At 36.6% G+C, this 22,363-nt stretch overlaps 1 protein-coding gene across 1 annotated transcript in view; it reads left to right on the top strand.

The window, feature by feature from the left end:
* CTNNA2 (catenin alpha 2) overlaps nt 1-22,363 on the top strand; it is a 1,031,201-nt gene that overhangs the window by 971,786 nt on the left and 37,052 nt on the right. Inside the window, exon 15 of the mRNA XM_089922913.1 lies at nt 4,607-4,712. Coding sequence (XP_089779039.1) covers nt 4,607-4,712 — 106 coding nt within the window. The remainder of the gene's footprint in view (nt 1-4,606; nt 4,713-22,363) is intronic.

Below are 22,363 nucleotides of genomic sequence, written 5' to 3'. Positions count from 1 at the left end.
GAAGTTTTAAAAATTTTGATATAGTCAAATTTGTCTATTTTTGTTGTTGCTGTTGCCTGTTTTATTGGTGTCGCATGAGAGAAATCATTGCCAAATCCAACATCATGAAGTTTTTCCCTTAACTTTTCTTGTAAAATATGTATAGATTAGCTCTCATGATCCACTTCCAGTTGATTTTTGTATATGGTATAAGATAAAGGTCCTGCTTCATTCTTTTGCATGTAGATATCAATTTTCCCGATATCATTTGTTGAAAACACTGTCCTTTTCCTGTTGAATGGTCTTGACAACCTTGTCAAAAATCTGCTGGGCTTTCTATTCTGTTCCATTATTTTATACATCTGTCTTTATGCCAGTACTACACTGTTTTGATTACTGTAGCTTTGTAGTAAGGCCCCCAACTTTGTCCTTTTTTAAGATTGTTTTGGCTATTTGGGGTGCCTTGATAATCCATATGATTTTTTAAGATAGATTTTTCTATTTTGGCAAAATTGCTGCTGGGTTTTTAATAGGGATTACATTGATTGCTTTGTGTAGTATTGATATCTTAATAATATTAGGTCTTCTAATCCATGTACATGAGGTGTCTTTCCATTTATTTTTGTCTTTATTCATTCATCCATTGATGGACACGTAGGTTGCTTCCATATATTGAGTATTGTAAATAATGCTACAATGAACATAGGAGTGCATATATTTTTTAAATTAGTATTTTCATTTTCTTCAGATAAATACCCAGCAGTGGAATTGCTGAATCATATGGCAGTTCTATTTTTAATTTTTTGAGGAAACTCCATACTGTTTTCCATAGTGCCTGCACCAATTTATATTCCCACCAATAGTGCACAAGTGTTCCCTTTTCTCCACATCTTTGCCAACGTCTGTTATTTGTTGTCTTTTTGATATAAGCCATTCTGACCGGTGTGAGGTGATATCTTATTGTGGTTTTGGTTTGCATTTCCCTCATGATTAGTAATGTTGAGTACCTTTTCATGTACCTGTTGACCATCTGTATGTTTTCTTTGGAAATGTGTCTTTTCAGGCTCTCTGCCTGTCTTTAAATTGGATTATTTTCTTTTTTGCTATTGATTAAGTTCTTTATATATTTTAGATATTAACCCCATATCAGATCTATGATTTGCAAATATTTTCTCCCATTCAGTAGGTTGCCTTTTCATTTTGTTGATGGTTTCCTTTGCTGTGCAGAATCTTAAATAAATAATTTGTATTAGGTGCTTCTGACAATATCAGTATTATGTTACTTAATGAAACTGTTTTTGAAGTCTTTCTTCTTTTCCTTTATTCTGGAAGAATTTAAATTGCATTGGGATTATCTTATTTTTAAAGCAGTGGTCCCTAACCTTTTTGGCACCAGGGACCAGTTTTTAGAATTTTTCCACAGACTATGGGGTGGGGGGAGCAGGGAGCTTGCTTGCCTGCCTGCCCGCCACTCACCTCCTGCTGTGTGGCCCAGGGGTTGGGGACCCCTGTTTTAAAGGTTTAGTAAATTCCTCTGAGAAACCATCTGGATTTACTGATTTTTTGACCAGCTTTCTCTCTGACAGCCTTACTTATTTCTTTCATGGAAATCAGATTCTTTAGAGTTTTCAAAATCTACTTTCTAGCCAGTGTTGGTAAATTATATTTTCCTAGAAAGTTATTTCATCCATGTTCTCAAATTTCTTTACATGTATTTGAGGAAACTAGTATTGTAATACTTCAAATGTTCTGTTCTTTTAAGATAATTTAAATCTTACCTTTTTTTACTTTAGAATATTTTTCTCCTATTTTTTTCTTGATAGCAAGCTAAGTATATTTTCTATATCAGTTTTGCCTTCCTTTTTTTTGGAATCGATTTATTTATTTTCTGTGTTCTGTTATTTTCTAACTCATAAATCTCTTCTTATATTTTTAATTTAATTTTTTTATTGAAGTATAGTTGATTTACAATGTTGTGCCAATCTCTGCTGTACAGCAAAGTGACTCTGTAATAGAGACATTTTTTTTTAATATTCTTTTCCATTATGGTTTATCACAGGATACTGAATATAGCTCCCTGTGCTATACAGTAGGACCTTGTTGTTTATCCATCCTATATGTAATCGTTTACATATGCTAATCCCACACTCGCAGTCCTCCCCTCCCCCACCCCCCTCCTCCTTGGCAGCCACAAGGCTGTTCTCTATGTGTGTGAATCTGTTTCTGTTTTGTAGATAGGTTCATCTGTGCCATATTTTAGATTCCACATGTTAGTGATTTTTATTAGTTTCTTCCTACTTTCTAAATTCTTGAGTCAGATGATTATTGTTTTTGTTATTTCTTGCATATTAATATCTGTAGTTATGGCTATTTGTGTTTCTCTGAGATTACTACTTTAGCTATCTCATCAGAATATAGCAAAAAGAGTACTAAATTGTGATTAGAGACACAGAGGTTGCAGTCCTTTTTCTCTCTCTTATCACTCTCTGCATTATCGTCTTGGGCAGGTCACTTCGCTTCCTCTTCGGGTTTCAGCTTTCTCAATCAGAAAATGAGGAAATATTTGATGATCCCCAAATTTCTGCATTGCTCTCTAGTTTCATGTAATACATCCCTGTCATCAACTTGTGATTCCAAACATTTGAATTGAGTCTGCAATGTGACCTCTAAAGTCTCAAAATTTTAAATACAATATAATAGTGAGTCTATGTACTGTAGTCTCTGGTGTAATCACAAAAGACATGCTTCTAATCATGCTTTAGCTGCAATATGGGAGTCTCAGCCTCAAACAAATTCAAGTCTCTATAAATGTTCTTTATTAACTTAGCACATTTTGTCAGAGTCAATCAACTGTTGAAAGTTATCATGAAAAGTTCATGAGAAAGCATTTCCTCAAGTCCTTTGAAATTCTTGGAGCAAACAAACACCAAGATTGTTAGTAATGAAAAATCAAGCATAGTGCAGCCCTTTGTGAATGGGTTAAGATGAAGGCAAAAGGTAACAACAAATATTTTGTCAGAGTAAGTTTGCAAAAAAGATTTTCTAAGGTTTGGAAGTTACAGAGAAATAAACAATAATGAGAGTAATATTAAATATTAACAGATTCTGCATCTAACCTTTCCTTTAAAAATATAAACCAAAAACAAAGTAAAAGTTTATTTAGAGATAATTTAAAAAAAATAATGTGAGAGAATGGGAGCCCAATTGTCCAGATTCTTTAATTCATCCATATTATATCAAATTCACATGTAAAATCTCTGTCCATATTTTAAAAATCTATACAACAACTGAAAAAAAATCAGTGTCTTTTGTGGAAGAGTTAATGTTACCACAGCAAAATGAAATAGCTTGCTTTGAATTTCCCTATGTACGTGTTTAAGCACTGACATGAACACAATATATTTTACTTTTACCTACTAACACTGAAAATGCCAGAGGCAAAATTAAGAGGGAAACAAAATGCCCTTCATTTACATTTATTTTCTAAAGTCATTTTAAGGCTTCCATTTTATAAAACATTATTATATAACAATGGCAATCATTGCCCAGTCTCTATGCATTCTAAATAAATCACTTCTGAGTGGTTTTTCTCTATATTTTACCACATGTCTTAACTATAGGTTTATAAGTTTGTAGACCTAAAAAATGCATTGATTTTTAGATGCATATAAGGAGACTAGTAACAATGCTAAAAATATAAGGATGAATGTATTTAGTCTATTATTTTATTTACCTCTCAAGAAAAGTGAAGAAAAATCATATCATATGCAACATTTTGTTTAAAGATTTATGATGCAGCATAATTTCCTTTTCCTTTCTAATAAATATTTAAAAGACAAGTAATTTTAAACAGTTCACCTAATTGAAAGCCTTATGTGAAAATACTGGGAAAATGGTTCAGCATAAATACATCTACTGTCACACAGTGTTCTGTGCGTCTTCCTTCGTAAGTCAGTCCCAGAAACATATAAACCAGCAAGAGTAAGAGCTCAGCAGATTTCTGAAATTCTGGCCAAACAGTTCCCAGTTATGGACAAGAGACAGTGGCTTCTTAAGGAGCCAAAGTGGACTTAAAAATATAATTAACATAATAATAGTGCAGAGCATGGTATGAAAGACAACGCATGTGCATTTATTTTGGCTAGCCTCTGATTTAAATTTAGAATTTATCACATGATTTGCATAAGCTTAGATGAGTTATTCACTTTAGTCTATTTTTCTCTTCTCTAAAATGGGAATGATGATGCCTACTTGTTAGGGTTGTTATGAAGACAAATGTATATACAACAGCATAGACACATGGTAAGCATTTACATATTAAATTCCCATTGCTCTTGTGGTGATCATATTTTTTAAGGGACCACTGTTTAAAATATATAGAAATGCATGTAAAGAATAAAATGTGAGCATGCACATCCAAATAGGGAAAAATATCCCTAAAAATGAATGCAAGTAAATTGAATTATTTACATGGAAATTGAAGTGAATCAAGAAAACATTCAAATTTCCTCTAACTTGGTCAGAGCCAAATCAAATACAAAAGCAGAGTCCTGGACAAACAATATGGTAGGTGTGTCTATTTCCTGTCATAAGTGGATTTCTAATTATGTTGTGTCTGTTTTTTCAGAGGCAAAGGCCCGTTGAAAAATACATCAGATGTGATTAATGCCGCCAAGAAAATTGCCGAAGCAGGCTCTCGAATGGACAAATTAGCCCGAGCTGTGGCTGATCAGGTAATATAAGACAGAAGAGCAAGCACATGCTGAGTGGGGTCATTAACTAGCTCTTGCGTTCTGTAATGGGTTTTATGCACTCTATAAAATGCCCCCGAAGAATGAATTGTAGAGAATCGCTACCATTTTACAAACTGGCCTCTAACTCTGTGGAGACTGAGTTGATGCCAAAGGTAGGTTCAGTTCAGAGGGACTAGTAAATCCAATCATCAAAATTCCTTGAGAAAGAAGAGTACCCACTTTTTAAGAGACATAATCCACAAGGAATCATGGGTCCCGGCTGTCCTCATTCAGAAAGTCAAATACACTGCACAAGGAGGAAGAAAAAGAAAGAACTTTACTTCTGGTTATAACTGATCTCACTGTAATGATGCTCTCATAATAATTTATGCTCTAGGATAAATGGGATGAATCCACATAGTCAAGAACATCCAGATTTCAGCTTTACTTTCATCCAGACTCAAAGGGCATCAGAGATTAATGAAATTCTCAATAGTATCTTTTATGCTTTTAGACTGAACTAAGATACATGTTAAAATAGTTCACAATCTGAATGTTGAGTGTTTGAGCTTATTTCCACACTTTTCATCTTATTTTGCTGAATTGGAACTCTAAAATCCTGTTCTAAATATGTCTTGTTGCAATAATGGGCCATTTCTTTTAAGGGTACTTTAGGCAATATACTTTTCCAGATAGCTGATGCTCATCTCTTTAAGAAACCAGTGGCTTACAGTTTGAACTGTTTTAAAAGGAAAATGTTTTAAAATATAAATTAAGATTCTGAAATAGAGAATATTACATAAACTGCTATTTACATGGAGAAAATATTATGAGCATGAATTTGCCTACTAGACTACAAAACAGTTATGCTCTCTGGAGACAGTGAAAGTTTTTGAATTGTTTCCTCCCCCTTAGATGGTCCTAGGCACCTATGACTTTTTTTTTTTTTTTACATTTTTATTGAAGTATAATTGCTTTACAATGGTGTGTTAGTTTCTGCTTTATAACAAAGTGAATCAGTTATACATATACATATGTTCCCATGTCTCTTCCCTCTTGCGTCTCCCTCCCTCCCACCCTCCCTATCCCACCCCTCCAGGCGGTCACAAAGCACCGAGCTGATATCCCTGTGCTATTCGGCTGTTTCCCACTAGCTATCTATTTTACGTTTGGTAGTGTATATATGTCCATGCCTCTCTCTCGCTTTGTCACAGCTTACCCTTCCCCCTCCCCATATCCTCAATCCATTCTCTAGTAGGTCTGAGGCTTTATTCCTCTCTTACCCCTAGGTTCTTCATGACATTTTTTTTTTATTAAATTCCATATATATGTGTTAGCATATGGTATTTGTCTTTCTCTTTCTGACTTACTTCACTCTGTATGACAGACTCTAAGTCCATCCACCTCATTACAAATAGCTCAATTTTGTTTGGTTTTATGTCTGAGTAATATTCCATTGTATATATGTGCCACATCTTCTTTATCCATTCATACGATGATGGACACTTAGGTTGTTTCTATCTCTGGGCTATTGTAAATAGAGATGCAATGAACATTTTGGTACATGATTCTTTTTGAATTTTGGTTTTCTCAGGGTATATGCCCAGTAGTGGGATTGCTGGGTCATATGGTAGTTCTATTTGTAGTTTTTTAAGAAACCTCCATACTGTTCTCCATAGTGGCTGTACCAATTCACACTCCCACCAGCAGTCCAAGAGTGTTCCCTTTTCTCCACACCTTCTTCAGTATTTACTGTTTCTAGATTTTTTGACGATGGCCATTCTGACTGGTGTGAAATGATATCTTATTGTAGTTTTGATTTGCATTTCTCTAATGATTAATGATGTTGAACATTCTTTCATGTGTTTGTTGGCAGTCTGTATATCTTCTTTGGAGAAATGTCTATTTAGGTCTTCTGCCCATTTTTGGATTGGGTTGTTTGTTCTTTTTTGTTATTGAGCTGCATGAGCTGCTGATAAATTTTGGAGATTAATCCTTTGTCAGTTGTTTCAGTTGCAAATATTTTCTCCCATTCTGAGGGTTGTCTTTTGGCCTTGTTTATGGTTTCCTTTGCTGTGCAAAAGCTTTGAAGTTTCATTAGGTCCCATTTGTTTATTTTTATTTCCATTTCTCTAGGAAGTGGGTCAAAAAGGATCTTGCTGAGATTTATGTCATAGAGTGTTCTGCCTATGTTCTCCTCTAAGAGTTTGATAGTTTCTGGCCTTACATTTAGGTCTTTAATCCATTTTGAGCTTATTTTTGTGTATGGTGTTAGGGAGTGATCTAATCTCATACTTTTACATGTACCTGTCCAGTTTTCCCAGCACCACTTATTGAAGAGGCTGTCCTTTCTCCACTGTACATTCCTGCCTCCTTTATCAAGATAAGGTGACCATATGTGTGTGCATTTATCTCTGGGCTTTCTATCCTGTTCCATTGATCTATCTTTCTGTTTTTGTGCCAGTACCATACTGTCTTGATTACTGTAGCTTTGTAGTATAGTCTGAAGCCAGGGAGCCTGATTCCTCCAGCTCCGTTTTACATTCTCAAGATTGCTTTGGCTATTTGGGGTATTTTATGTTTCCATACAAATTGTGAAAATTTTTGTTCTAGTTCTGTGAATAATGCCAGTGGTAGTTTGTGAGGGATTGCATTGAATCTGTAGATTGCTTTAGGTAGTAGAGTCATTTTCACAATGTTAATTCTTTCAATCCAAGAACATGGTGTATCTCTCCATCTATTTGTATCATCTTTAATTTCTTTCATCAGTGTCTTATAATTTTCTGCATACAGTTCTTTTGTCTCCTTAGGTAGGTTTATCCCTAGATATTTTATTATTTTTGTTGCAATGGTAAATGGGAGTGCTCTCTTGATTTCACTTTCAAATTTTTCATCATTAGTGTATAGGAATGCCAGAGATTTCTGGGCATTAATTTTGTATCTTGCTACTTTACTAAATTCATTGATTAGATCTAGTAGTTTTTTGGTAGCATCTTTAGGATTCTCTATGTATAGTATCATGTCATCTGCAAACAGTGACAGCTTTACTTCTTCTTTCCCGATTTGGATTCCTTTTATTTCCTTTTCTTCTCTGATTGCTGAGGCTAAAACTTCCAAAACCATGTTGAATAAGAGTGGTGAGAGTGGACAACCTTGTCTTCTTCCTGATCTTAGTGGAAATGCTTTCAGTTTTTCATCATTGAGGACAATGTTGGCTGTGGGTTTGTCATATATGGCCTTTATTATGTTGAGGAAAGTTCTCTCTGTGCCTACTTTCTGCAGGGTTTTTATCATAAATCAGTGTTGAATTTTGTTGAAGGCTTTCTCTGCACCTATTGAGATGATCATATGTTTTTTCTCCTTCAATTTGTTAATATGGTGTATCACATTGATTGATTTGTGTATATTGAAGAATCCTTGCATTCCTGGAATAAACCCCACTTGATCATGCTGTATGATCCTATTAATGTGCTGTTGGATTCTGTTTGCTAGTATTTTGTTGAGGATTTTTGCATCTATGTTCATCAGTGATATTTGCCTGTAGTTTTCTTTCTTTGTGACATCCTTGTCTGGTTTTGGTATCAGGGTGATGGTGGCCTCATAGAATGAGTTTGGGAGTGTGCCTCCCTCTGCTATATTTTGGAAGAGTTTGAGAGGGATAGGTGTTAGCTCTTCTCTAAATGTTTGATAGAATTCGCCTGTGAAGCCATCTGGTCCTGGGCTTTTGTTTGTTGGAATATATTTAATCACAGTTTCAATTTCAGTGCTTGTGATTGGTCTGTTCATATTTTCTATTTCTTCCTGGTTCAGTCTCAGGAGGTTGTGTTTTCTAAGAATTTGTCCATTTCTTCCAGGTTGTCCATTTTATTGGCATAGATTTCCTTGTAGTAATCATGATCTTTTGTATTTCTGCATTGTCAGTTGTTACTTCTCCTTTTTCATTTCAATTCTGTTGATTTGAGTCTTCTCCCTTCTTTTCTTGATGAGTCTGGCTAATGGTTTATCAATTTGGTTTATCTTCTTAAAGAACCAGCTTTTAGTTTTATTGATCTTTGCTATCGTTTCCTTCATTTCTTTTTCATTTATTTCTAATCTGATTGTTATGATTTCTTTCCTTCTGCTAACTGTGGGGTATTTTTGTTCTTCTTTCTCTAATTGCTTTAGGTGCAAGGTTAGGTTGTTTATTCGAGATGTTTCCTGTTTCTTAAGGTAGGATTTTATTGCTATATACTTCCCTCTTAGAACTGCTTTTGCTGCATCCCATAGGTTTTGGATTGTCGTGTCTCCATTGTCATTTGTTTCTAGGTATTTTTAAATTTCCTCTTTGATTTCTTCAGTGATCACTTCATCATTAAGTAGTGTATTGTTTAGCCTCCATGTGTTCGTATTTTTTACAGATCTTTTCCTGTAATTGATATCTAGCCTCATAGCGTTGTAGTCGGAAAAGATACTTGATACAATTTCAATTTTCTTAAATTTACCAAGGCTAGATTTGGGACCCAAGATATGATCTATCCTGGAGAATGTTCCATGAGCACTCGAGAAAAATGTGTATTCTGTTGTTTTTGGATGGAATGTCCTATAAATATCAATTAAGTCCATCTTGTTTAAGGTTGTGTTTCCTTATTTATTTTCATTTTGGATGATCTGTCCATTGGTGAAAGTGGGGTGTTAAAGTCCCCTACTATGAATGTGTTACTGTCGATTTCCCCTTTTATGGCTGTTAGTATTTGCCTTATGTATTGAGGTGATCCTATGTTGGATGCATAAATATTTACAATTTTTATATCTTCTTCTTGGATTGATCCCTTGATCATTATGTAGTGTCCTTCTTTGTCTCTTCTAATAGTCTTTATTTTAAAGTCTATTTTGTCTGATATGAGAATTGCTACTCCATCTTTCTTTTGGTTTCCATTTTCATGGAATATCTTTTTCCATCCCCTTACTTTCAGTCTGTATGTGTTTCTAGGTCTGAAGTGGGTCTCTTGTAGACAGCATATATATGGGTCTTGTTTTTATATCCATTCAGCCAATCTGTGTCTTTTGGTGGGAGCATTTAGTCCATTTACATTTAAGGTAATTATCAATATGTATGTTCCTATTGCCATTTTATTAATTGTTTTGGGTTCGTTATTGTAGGTCTTTTCCTTCTCTCATATTTCTTGACTAGAGAAGTTCCTTTAGCATTTGTTGTAAAGCTGGTTTGGTGATGCTGAACTGTGCCACCTTTTGCTTGTCTGTAAAGGTTTTAATTTCTCCATCAAATCTGAATGAGATCCTTGCTGGGTAGAGTAATCTTGGTTGTAGGTTTTTCTCCTTCATCACTTCAAATATGTCCTGCCAGTCCCTTCTGGCTTGCAGAGTTTCTGCTGAAAGATCAGCTGTTAACCTTATGGGGAATCCCTTTTGTGTTATTTTTTTGTTTTTCCCTTGCTGCTTTTAATATGTTTTCTTTGTATTTAATTTTTGACAGTTTGATTAATATGTGTCTTGGCATGTTTCTCCTTGGGTTTATCCTGTATGGGACTCTCTGTGCTTCCTGGACTTGATTAACGATTTCCTTTCCCATATTAGGGAAGTTTTCAACTATAATCTCTTCAAATATTTTCTCAGTCCCTTTCTTTTTCTCTTCTTCTTCTGGAACCCCTATAATTCGAATGTTGGTGCATTTAATGTTGTCCCATAGTTCTCTGAGAGTGTCCTCAGTTCTTTTCTTTCTGTTTTCTTTATTCTGCTCTGCAGTAGTTATTTTCACTATTTTATCTTCCAGGTCACTTATCCGTTCTTCTGCCTCAGTTATTCTGCTATTGATCCCATCTAGAGTTTTTAATTTCATTTATTGTGCTGTTCACCATTGTTTGTTTCATCTTTAGTTCTTCTAGGTCCTTGTTAAATGTTTCTTGCATTTTGTCTATTCTATTTCCAAGATTTTGGATCATCTTTACTATCATTATTCTGAATTCTTTTTCAGGTAGACTGCCTATTTCCTCTTCATTTGTTAGGTCTGGTGGGTTTTTATCTTGCTCCTTCATCTGCTGTGTGTTTTTCTGTCTTCTCATTTTGCTTATCTTACTGTGTTTGGGGTCTCCTTTTTTCAGGCTGCAGGTTGGTAGTTCCCGTTGTTTTTGGTGTCTGTCCCCAGTGGCTAAGGTTGGTTCAGTGGGTTGTGTAGGCTTCCTGGTTGAGGGGACTAGTGCCTGTGTTCTGGTGGATGAGGCTGGATCTTCTCTTTCTGGTGGGCAGGTCAATGTCTGGTGGTGTGTTTTGGGGTGTCTGTAGAGTTATTATGATTTTAGGCAGCCTCTCTGCTAATGGGTGGAGTTGTGTTCCTGTCTTGCTAGTTGTTTGGCATAGAGTGTCCAGCACTGTAGCTTGACGTTCACTGAGTGAAGCTGGGTGCTGGTGTTGAGATGGAGATCTCTGGGAGATTTTCACCATTTTATATTATGTAGAGCTGGGAGGTCTCTTGTGGACCAGTGTCCTGAAGTTGGCTCTCCCACCTCAGAGGCACAGCACTGACTCCTTGCTAGAGCACCAAGAGCCTTTCATCCACATGGCACAGAATAAAAGTGATAGAAAGAAAGAAAGAAAGAAAGAAAGAAAGAAAGAAAGAAAGAAAGAAAGAAGGAAGGAAAGAAGGAAGGAAGGAAGGAAGGAAGGAAGGAAGGAAGGAAAGAAAGAAAGAAAGAAAGAAAGAAAGAAAGAAAGAAGGAAGGAAGGAAGGAAAGAAGGGAGGGAGGGAGGGAGGAAGGAGGGAAGGAAGGAAAGAAAGAAAGAAGATAAAACAAAATAAAATAAAGTAGGATAAAATAAAATAAAGTTATTAATATAAGAAATAATTATTAAGAAAAAAAATTTTAAAAAGAAAAAAAAAACGGATAGAACCCTAGGACAAATGGTGGAAGCAAAGCTATACAGACAAAATCTCACACAGAAGCATACACATACACACTCACAAAAAGAGGAAAAGGGGAAAAAATAATAAATCTTGCTCTCCAAGTCCACCTCCTCAATTTGAGATGAGTCATTGTCTATTCATGTATTCCACAGATGCAGGGTACATCAAGTTGATTGTGGAGCTTTAATCCGCTGCTCCTGAGCCTGCTGAGAGAGATTTCCCTTTCTCTTCTTTGTTCTCACAACTCCCAGGGGCTCAGCTTTGGATTTGGCCCCACCTCTGTGTGTAGGTCGTCAGTGGGTGTCTGTTCTTCGCTCAGACAGGACGGGGTTAAAGGAGCAGCTGCTTCGGGGACTCTGGCTCACTCAGGCTGGGGCGAGGGAGGGGCATGGAGTGTGGGGCGAGCCTGCGGCAGCAGAGGCCTGCCTGACATTGCACCAGCCTGAGGTGTGCCGAGCATTCTCCCGGGGAAGTTGTCCCTGGATCCTGGGACCCTGGCAGTTGCGAGCTGCACAGGCTCCCCGGAAGGGGGGTGTGGATAGTGACCTGTGCTCACACACAGGCTTCTTGGTGGTTGCAGCAGCAGCCTTAGCGTCTTATGCCCGTCTCTGGGGTCCGTGCTTTTTGCCGCTGCTCGCGCCCATCTCTGGAGCTCCTTTAAGCAGCGCTCTTAATCATCTCTCCTCACGCACCAGGAAACAAAGAGGGAAGAAAAAGTCTCTTGCCTCTTTGGCAGGTCCAAACTTTTCCCCAGACTCCCTCCCGGGTAGCCGTGGTGCACTAACCCCTGCAGGCTGTGTTCACGCAGCCAACCCCAGTCCTCTCCCTGCACTCCGACCAAAGCTGGAGCCTCAGCTCCCAGCCCTGCCCGCCCCGGCGGGTGAGCAGACAAGCCTCTCGGGCTGGTGAGTGCCGGTCGGCACCGATCCTCTGGGCGGGAATCTCTCTGCTTTGCCCTCCACACCCCTATTGCTGTGCTCTCCTCCGCGGCTCCGAAGCTTTCCTCCTCCGCCACCTGCAGTCTCCGCCCGCGAAGTGGCTTCCTAGTGTGTGGAAACCTTTCCTCCTTCACAGCTCCCTCCCACTGGTGCAGGTCCCATCCCTAACTTTGTCTCTGTTTTTTCTCGTTTCTTTTCCCCTACCCAGGTACGTGGGGACTTTCTTGCCTTTTGGGAGGCCTGAGGTCTTCTGCCAGCGTTCAGTAGGTGTTCTGTAGGAGTTGTTCCACACGTAGTTGTATTTCTGGTGTATCTGTGGGGAGGAAGGTGATCTTCACGTCTTACTCTTCTGCCATCTTCCCCTCCTGGCCCTCCTGTGATTTTTGAGTTGCTTACTATAATTGTTCTCCCTCATTCCTTAATATGACTGTTTCTCTAAATCCTTGTTGTCTTCAGCATCCCCGATTTTAGAATCCTTCAAGTCAATACTAGATTTACTCATCTTCCAAAGTCTGAAAAGAAAAATACATGATTAAACTATTAGGATTACATTTAAAATAAGCCTACAGATTGTCTCAATTTAACATTTTTTATACATATGATGGCTAATCTGAGGGAATGTTTTCTGCTTTCTTTTGCATTTTTGAGGAATACTCAATAGTATAGTTAATTCATTTAAATATTATCATAATTTGAGAATTTCCTGAAATTTGTAGGAATTGAAATTTGTAACATTATTAAATTGCTAATTTCAGGACAGTGCCAACTGCCAAGCTTCCTACAGTTTGCAACATAGGTTGAGCTCCATATGTAACCCAGGAAGTTCATGTAAAAGAGAGGAGAGGGGGCTTGCCTGGTGGCGCATTGGTTGAGAGTCTGCCTGCCGATGCAGGGGACACGGGTTCGTGCCCCGGTCTGGGAAGATCCCACATGCTGTGGAGTGGCTGGGCCTGTGAGCCATGGCCACTGAGCCTGCGTGTCTGGAGCCTGTGCTCCACAACGGGAGAGGCCACAACAGTGAGAGGTCCGTGTACCGCAAAAAAAAAAAAAAAAAAAAAAAGAGAGAGGGGAAGGACTTCCCTGGTGGTGCAGTGGTTAAGAATCTGCCTTCCACTGCAGGGGACATGGGTTTGATCCCTGATCAGGGAACTAGATCCCACATGCATGCCACAACTAAGAGTTCAAACGCCACAACTAAGGAGCTGCTGGCCTCAACTACGGAGCACGTGTGTGGCAACTAAGACCCAGCACAGCCAAAATAAAAATAAATAAATAATAATATTTATTTTAAAAAATTTAAAAAATAAAAGAGAGGAGAGACAACGAACTTACTTGAAAATATTCATGCATACATGCAAACATACAGAAATGCGCCAGCCAGGAAAGAATGCTGCATTTTTTCTGCAAATGTTGAGGGAATTGTTTGCAAAATGTTGGAATGAGTGGAATGACCAGAGATTGGTGGGTGGTTCTGAAACCAGGTTGTGTTTGGACAGACTCCTTAGGAGTGAGAGTGGATGGAGTTTGGATGGCCTTTCCATTATACTCTGAATCTCAGTGGCTGAAACTATTTCTCAATATGTTTAGGCTCCTTGAGGTCAATAGTTTTTTATTGTGATTCTTATTTTTGATTTTGTAATTTTGGATACTTATTTCCAACAATCATGTAACATGAAGCATAGCCCCAAACAGTTTTGGTATCTGGAAAACACACCACACATGTACACACACAAATATCCCAGGATTCGAGAGGTATTTTGAGAGTGTGACAAAATATTAAAATGCTATTTACTGATGATGTAACAACAACAACAAAAAAGAGATGAAGTTAAACATAACACTCTCTTTGTGGTATTCTTCTTATCATCAATTGTGGAGCAACTTGCAATTTTTGCTAATGCTTCATCTGAATGGGGCATTTCTTTCTCAAATTTTGCACCCATTTCTACTATTTCCATGGTATAAGAGTTATTTTTCTTGGCCCATCATGCCTTTATGTGTGTTTTAAATACTTTAGTTTAAATAATAGAATAGAATGAGCATTTCCAAAATGTCTGTTGCTTGCCTTTATCTTGCTGGAAAATATTTTTATGAAGATTTGAGATATGCACACAATATAAACTTTTTACGGACTGTTGCATTTTTAATTACTGTTCCATTGAGATAGAACTTCCATTTTAATTTGCTACAAGGTATTTGTATCAAAAGCCTTGTCAGCCCTCTAGGGAGATATCATTTTAAAGTTATTTCTTTTCAGTATATGAGTCTCTGGAGTAGGATAAATATTACAGTATTAAGTACTTGTAGGAAGCTAAAAACAGTCTCTGTGGGATTCTTTCTTGATAAATGCAGTTAGTGAAAAAAATACCACAATGGTAAGTGTTATGTATACAAAAGACCCCTTTGTCATTTATTAGATAAATAGCTGTGTCAAATGACTGGCTTCACAGTATTAATGAAAGAATTCCCTTTCTTGAGCTTGAAGGAAACTTAGCTTGAGTCTTTGTCTCACACTCTTATTCTAAATAACATACTTTGGTTTGGGCTGTAGGTACTCATTTCTTACAATGTTTCATCAAGGATCTGGTGATTATATGTCCTTTGCAAGTGTCAGATTGAGTCGGAACAATAGAATGTCCTGGAGAATTTTGAGCTGAACTTTGGATAGCAATAGAAATATATTTCAATTACTGGATAGCCATTGGCATTGAAGCTTCAGAAATGCTTTAGGGAATCATGTAAATGTCTGTGGAAGTGTTCAGCTCTGCTCAGTGTGTATTTGATGGATATCTACCCACTTAAGTTACAAAGAGAATTAAAAATCTATGGTCACCAGAATTTTTTTGAGAATTCAAAATCTTTGGTGCATCCTTTGAAGGGTCTTATTGTTACACTTATGAGCTTATTTCAATTGGCTTCAAATTCATTTCACTCAAATCTTTTTCTTTTACAGTGGTCTTGATCCTTCTCAGAGTCTCTTGTTTAAAGGAAGTTTATCATGTTGCTAAAATTTGGATAAATATGGAATTCCAAGAAGTATAATAGAGTTCCTTTAGTGAATGATACTTGTCTTAGAAAGCCAAAAGAAACAAGTGCATTTTCCCCCAACTAACTGAATTAAAACTCTATCTTGTACTACGGCAGAGAGACTGCCACACAGGATGATTTCCTTCTAGCACCTGTTGCTTTGTTCTCTGTGTTAAAATAACTTTGCATGTAGTGAACGTTGAATGGGCCACTCGGGAAAAACCTATAGAATATTGTTTTCTTAGCAGTTTAGAAGATAATTGGTAAAATACTCATAAATGTATCCGGAAGTCCCAATAAGACTTTCCGGGAGATCATCAATATTTTTTGTATAGAATTTATCAAAGTAGAGCTAACCATTCTAACCTATTGGCTGTGGCCTTCCTAAAATGCACTATAAAGAAGTTAAGTTGAATGGTTGTAATTAAGGTATATGACAGTGAAACCTTTTCTTCTCACAGCTTTTATATAGCAAGTATTAGAAACTGAAGAGTACGTACTAATTGAGATGACCTTTTTTTTTAATGTTTTATAGTGTCCTGATTCAGCATGTAAGCAGGATTTATTAGCCTACCTTCAACGAATTGCCTTGTATTGCCATCAACTTAATATCTGCAGCAAGGTGAAAGCCGAAGTACAGAATCTGGGAGGAGAGCTCATTGTGTCAGGGGTAAGCTGGGACCTGGGCTTCACAATTCAAGTTCCCACTGTTGTACTTCCAAGGCAAGCATTCTTGGCAACAGTACTGCTAAAAACCCCAAACTACAGTGATTTATAGGGAGTTTTTTTTTAAAAAAATAAATGTTATCACTATTATTCCAGACCTTACAATAACTCACAAAGAACAGTTTGATTTTCCAATTACCCCATGTTTATACTAGCCTTGTAAAATCTCCATTCTTCACAAGAAAACTAATTTCATAGTCTGGAAACTCATTGCCAAGCTGTGACTATTATAATTATTTGGGGCTTTTGTATATTTACTCATTGTAAGTCTACTTCCCTCTGTTAGTCCTAGCAATTTTCATTCTCTGTTCAGGAGCAAGCCTCTCTATGTGTGGATTGTGTTCACATGTTAGAGATGATGAAAACAATAGGAATTCATTCATCAGGTTCCAATGCATACTAGGTTATCAGTAACACTTAAAAGCCAGAAAATGTTTGAATTTAACACAGGTTGATGTGCTGTTGCCAAAAACTAACATGGTTGTCAAACACTAACAATTATATATCCTTTGTTCAATCACTTCAGTGTTTCCCTTCTCATGAAAATATAAGTATCTGGCCCATTTTAATCAAATGAAAAGAAACAAGAAGTTCAATGAATAGAAGAATCATGATTTCTTGGCAAGATTTCCAATGTATGTGTTGAGGTTCTTCACCTTGGCTTCTTTTCCTCCCTCAGTCCCTTTCTTTCAACACAAGGTGCCATCTATTATAAACTATTTGCAAATTCCAAAGTGTGGCTCTGCTACCTTTAGTTCTTTTCCCAGTCAACCATGATGCTGCCATTTTAAGTGTGGCATTACCAGGAACAGAGCATTATCAATATGGTGAATGCCTTGTGAAAATCAGATTGGTCATGAAGCTCAGTTCTTCCTCAAGCCATTTTCAGAAATTCAGCAGGTTGACCATTTGATAAAAAAAATATGTGGAAAAATCATTCTTGAACCCAAAGATTTCAGTTCCTATATTGTTTGGCTTGCAGAAAACATAGCTGGGAAAAGAGCTGATCTGGTTTGCATGGAGATGCCATTTGGAAAGCCTGTTCCATGCAGTCTCACCTAGAGCCCAGTAAATTGCTGTTTTGTGCCTCTTCCCAAAGCATAGTCACCTCTTTGCATTTCCAAAATGATCCTGCTTCAACATTCTTCAACAACCAAGAGCAATCTGTCTTGCAGTGTGTCCTTTCTGCCAAGTTGGTAATAACCAAGATTCTCTCTGCCAAGAAGTGATCAAAACATTGCATCTCCCTTGCTTCCTTTCTTATCTTCAGCCTCAATGGTATAGTTTCCCATACCATTCAGCTTTCATGTCCATCTGTATATAGCACCTGTGGAACCGAGTGCTTTTTGTTTAGCTTGCCTTGTGTGCTTTCATTTGTTACTTTCTAAATCTTATTATTTATATGGATGCACAGAGCATCTTTGTGGATCTCAGACTCCACAACCTCACCTAAGCGAGTTTTACTGGCAGAGTTACTCTCCATCATCCTCTCAGTACCCATTGTTCATCACTGCCTCCAGAGCTTCATTTCCATTGTCTTTTCCTCATTTAGATGTAGTCCAAACCATCACTGGCTTTTATCACTTGCATTGTTGGCATTTGCAGAGGTGTTTGAGATTGAGAACACCATCAAGAAGCCTGTTTCCTTCTTTGAGTCTTATTGGCAATGTTCATAAATCCTTGCATGGGAGAAGGCTTCTTTTAGAGGAATGTTATACAACTTTATAATAATTCTGAGTGAAACGCATTATAAAGGTTTGCTTATGTTGCTCAGTTATGGGCCTGCTCTTGGTCTCTTCATGATTTTTTTTCCAAGCTTGATTGTTATTTGGTGCCATACCTGCCTGTGTAGTCTGCTGTCTTTGCCACTTCTGCCTCCATCTTATTCTTCATCCTCCTTCACTGATGGCCAATGGAGAAAAAAATCAATATGTTTATTTTGCAAAATAGCCACAAATGACTGTCTTCAAAGTTCTGAAAGAGTCAAGAATGTGAGACCCCATACACACAAACTTTTCAATGATTTTGCCAAGAAAGTGCACCCATGCTTTGAGCCCCATTTATTTTGTTGTCTGGCATGACAAAGTTGCTATATTTTTTAAGGAGAAGCTCCTGTAGTATAAAATGCAATAAAAAAAGAGAAATACTTGAATCTTCCTCCCTTTTTCCCTGTGTCGTTATGTACATGGGATTCAAAGCTGTGGCTTCTTCCCTGAAATACGCAAAAGCCTCCAGGAAGGTATATTTGTAAGAAGTCAAAGCTTCTACTAAAACAGCAGAGATTTGGGTAGATTGTTTCCATTTTGCTAAGGAAAATGATTTGGATTTCAAAACTGAGCACCATGTTTTTATAGTCTCATGCTGGCATGATGAGCTTATGTTAAACAAAATGCACATATACCATGTCAGCATGTATATGTTTTATGTGAGTCTGTGTGTTCAAACTGGGAAAGGCTTCTTCTGTTATATTTGCATTTGGCTTGAGAGGTAGCTCAGGAAATTTCAACAGGTCATGGGGGCAGTGGATGCCAAAGCTCTTCACGAGTCATGGGAACTAGAGAAATAAAGCAAATTTTAAAAATGTGCCTACATATGCTCATTCACACAACTGCTGTCTAAGAAGCACCATTCGTTTTCTGGCTGGCAATAAATTTTCTAAAGTTATTGGCTTAAACTTTTCTCAACAGCAGAAAGGTGCCATTCTTATTAAATCTCAAAGTATAAGATGCATATTTGTGAGCCAATTCAGCTCAACCTGATTGCTAAGCAGATAATGGGAAAGGGGATTAAAAAAAAAAACAAAACAACAAAAAAAAAACTAAGAGAGTAATAAAAATGTTAGAGAGAATGTGGAAGAAGCTAAAGCCCAGACAATTAAACAGCCTGATAGTTTATATACTGGCTTTATTTGCTTTTTAGTTTAGTGTTTGGTAGTTTAATCTCTTAAGCCAGTTTACATGCTTTTTGGAAAAAGGACCATTAAAGGAAGAAAAGAAGAAAAAGAGGAAAGGATGGAAGATAGGAAGGAAAAAGCATGAAAGAAGGGAAAAGATAAAACAAAGGAAAGAGAAACTTAACCATAGCGTATTATAAATTAGTTTAGTGCAGGTAATATCCATTAAAGGTGACAGCGTTATATTCATCATGAGAGAAAAGCTGAGCCACACTTTTTTCAGTATGGAGATATATATTGAATACAAATAAGTTCCAATGTCATGTTATGGAAATTACCTGTATATTTGATTATTGTGTTTTAATTAGTTTTTATTCACTAGGTTTCAGAGGAGTTAATAGGTCCTTTTAAATTTAAAAATGGAGATATACACATGGAACTGTAGAAATGAAAACCATTTTATAACCTTTGATTATCTTTAGCTACCCAAAGATTTATACTTTGCACATTATTCTGAATGAGATTGGAAACACAAAAACAGGGTTTTAGAACATAGAATGCTGAATATCAAGCATTCTGATAAAATGGAAATATTCCACGTACATTATTTTTTTAAAGTTCAAATAAAACAGGAGCCCCATTATAACAACGAAACCAGAGCACAGGAGCAATAACCCTGCTCTGGACAGGGATTTGATGTTCAGATCAGAGATGGAGGGATGCTGATATAACTTATAGCTGACTCCCCATGAAAGTGTTACAAAGTTAATAGATTTTATTGCATATAAATGCCTTTTCTCACGCAAACAAAATATAAGAACAGAGTTTAGAGGTGAGGAATGTTAGTTCCCTTTGTTCTCAGGCTGATTGAATGGAACCCTGACCTATCCCTGAGGGACTGAGTAATTTGCCCTAATGTGCACTTTTGTTCTTTGTCTTTTAATCTCTCCTTTCCAAATTTGAATTCCTCTCAATTGGGTTATGGAGAGGTTTGACAAGGTGAACAAGTATAATTTGCAACACCAGTAGGATTTGAATTGGTAAAGAGAAAATTGTAGAATAAGGGTCAATTATAGTCACTCTTATAGCCTATGTTTCATATCATTAAAAAAATGGACTAAATTAAAATTAACATGAATATTCATGATGATAAATGAAAAATATTCATAAAAATGCTGGAAACTGAAAACAGTCAAATCAATCCTACCTGACACTGGCATATGATCGAAGATACGTATATGCTATATGTATATGCATACATGTATGCACACAACAAATACATGTGATTTGACACTTAAATTCCTTGTTCCCTAAATAAGCAGTAATCAAGAACTGAACAAATGGTTGACAACTGTGACATATCTGATTCAATACAATACAGTTTGGGGGCAAATATGGTGTTTATTTGTACCAAGCTATATATACATGTATATATATATGTATATATATGTATGTATATATATACATATACATACATATATATACATATATATTTGTACTATATATATGTACTATATATATACATATATACATATATATATTTGTACAATGCCATATATATGTGTATATATAAATATATATAGATATAGATATAGATAATTGTGTTTTGTTGAGATGAGAATTACATTTTACTTGAAAATTTCTGTGTTCACTCTGTAAAAAAAGTGTCAGTATTTTGTAATGGAATGAAACGTTCACTGAAACAAGCGTTGTACTTAGTTGTGTAGACTTGTACTTTAAACAACCCTTTCTGGGGAAAGAGTCATTTTTGTTATATCTTCTGATTCTGTCTATTGTCAATTCTCGATTATCTCCACTGATCAAAGTATAGTAGTAATGGGAAAAAATCTAAATTGGAATCCACTTCTGTGCTTCATTTAAACAAAAGGGTATGTGTTCAGACAACTCACAGCCGTTCCAAAGAATTTTATCCAGACCTTCCAGAGGGTAAGCCATTAAGTATTTGGGCTTAAAGGACTTTTTCTGATCTGGGGAGAGTAGGAGAATCCAGATCCAGGGAGGTAAAATTAAAACAAACTTCAGATTATAAATCTGAATGGAGAGGTAGTGGAGATACTCTGTACCGATAAGAAAATTAAACAGGTATTTATCATTTTCAGAATGGCAGCAGTTCTTTGCACTTAATCTACTAGTATGATGGGTTGTTGCATAATTCAATCTTTCTCCCAACAACCTGCCCGCTAATCTGTTATGATGGTAAAACTATAGCCACTTAAATTCTGATTCCTGCGTTAAGTCTTCCTCCGGTACATCCGTGTCAATGTACATTGTCATTGATTTTTGCACAACACAAATTATGCAAACCTTCAGAGAAAAATAACACTTCAGTGTTTTTGCAGTGCAAATTGATTGTCCCAGTGTTATAAAAGTGACATTTAACAAACTCAAGGTATTATTTTTGGAAGAAATTGGAAATAAGAATTTTTATAAGAAAAGGAAAAAATCTCCTTGGGTGTCAGGCATCATAGGAAGCTTTATGGCTGTAGCACCACAGCGCAAGCTGTCTCCCTGAATTCAAATAATCTTGCACAAATGAGGAAGGTATACTGCTCTGCTATAAGAAGTAACTCTTCAGTTACATACTTAAAGATACTGATTCTAAACTTATCAAGATGGTCAATTCTGTTCATTGAAAAAAAATCAGTTATCCACTGATGAAATTAAACCAGTTGGTTATCTTACTGAATTGTTTTATGCATAGAAAAAGACTTTATAGTCTAATGCTCTCATCCTAAAATAAGAAAACAGACTCTATTGTGGCAAAACTGGTATGTGAGCCAAGCAAGTAACTCTTCTGACCTTGACTGGAGACATGGATTAAACTAACTTGGATCTACTCAGTGAATTGATTTGATTGAATCACCTGAACTTGTGAGCTGAGCAGTTTCTATTTTAGTTTGAGGGCATCATTGCTTGTAAGAGTAGAAGGGGTTAGTGGCTTTAGGAAGAGTGTCTCTGAGTCAGAAATGTCAATGCCAATACCTGTCATTGAATCAATGAACTTTCCTTCCTTTGGGTTTTAGAATTTTTTCAAGTTTCAAAAGCCTCGAATTAAAAGAAGGAAGGCAAATACTTTATTGGTTAGTAATTAATGCCTTAGATTTTAGTTAATATTCTGAGGATTATTTGGCATCAAATGAATAGTAAT

Source organism: Delphinapterus leucas, chromosome 13 (genome assembly GCF_059928025.1).
Source record: "Delphinapterus leucas isolate spDelLeu-1000000601 "Yukka" chromosome 13, BTC_Dleu_Yukka2, whole genome shotgun sequence".
Taxonomy (NCBI): domain Eukaryota; kingdom Metazoa; phylum Chordata; class Mammalia; order Artiodactyla; family Monodontidae; genus Delphinapterus; species Delphinapterus leucas.
Note: the sequence above shows the minus strand (reverse complement) of the source record. Positions and strands in the feature narration are given on the sequence as shown.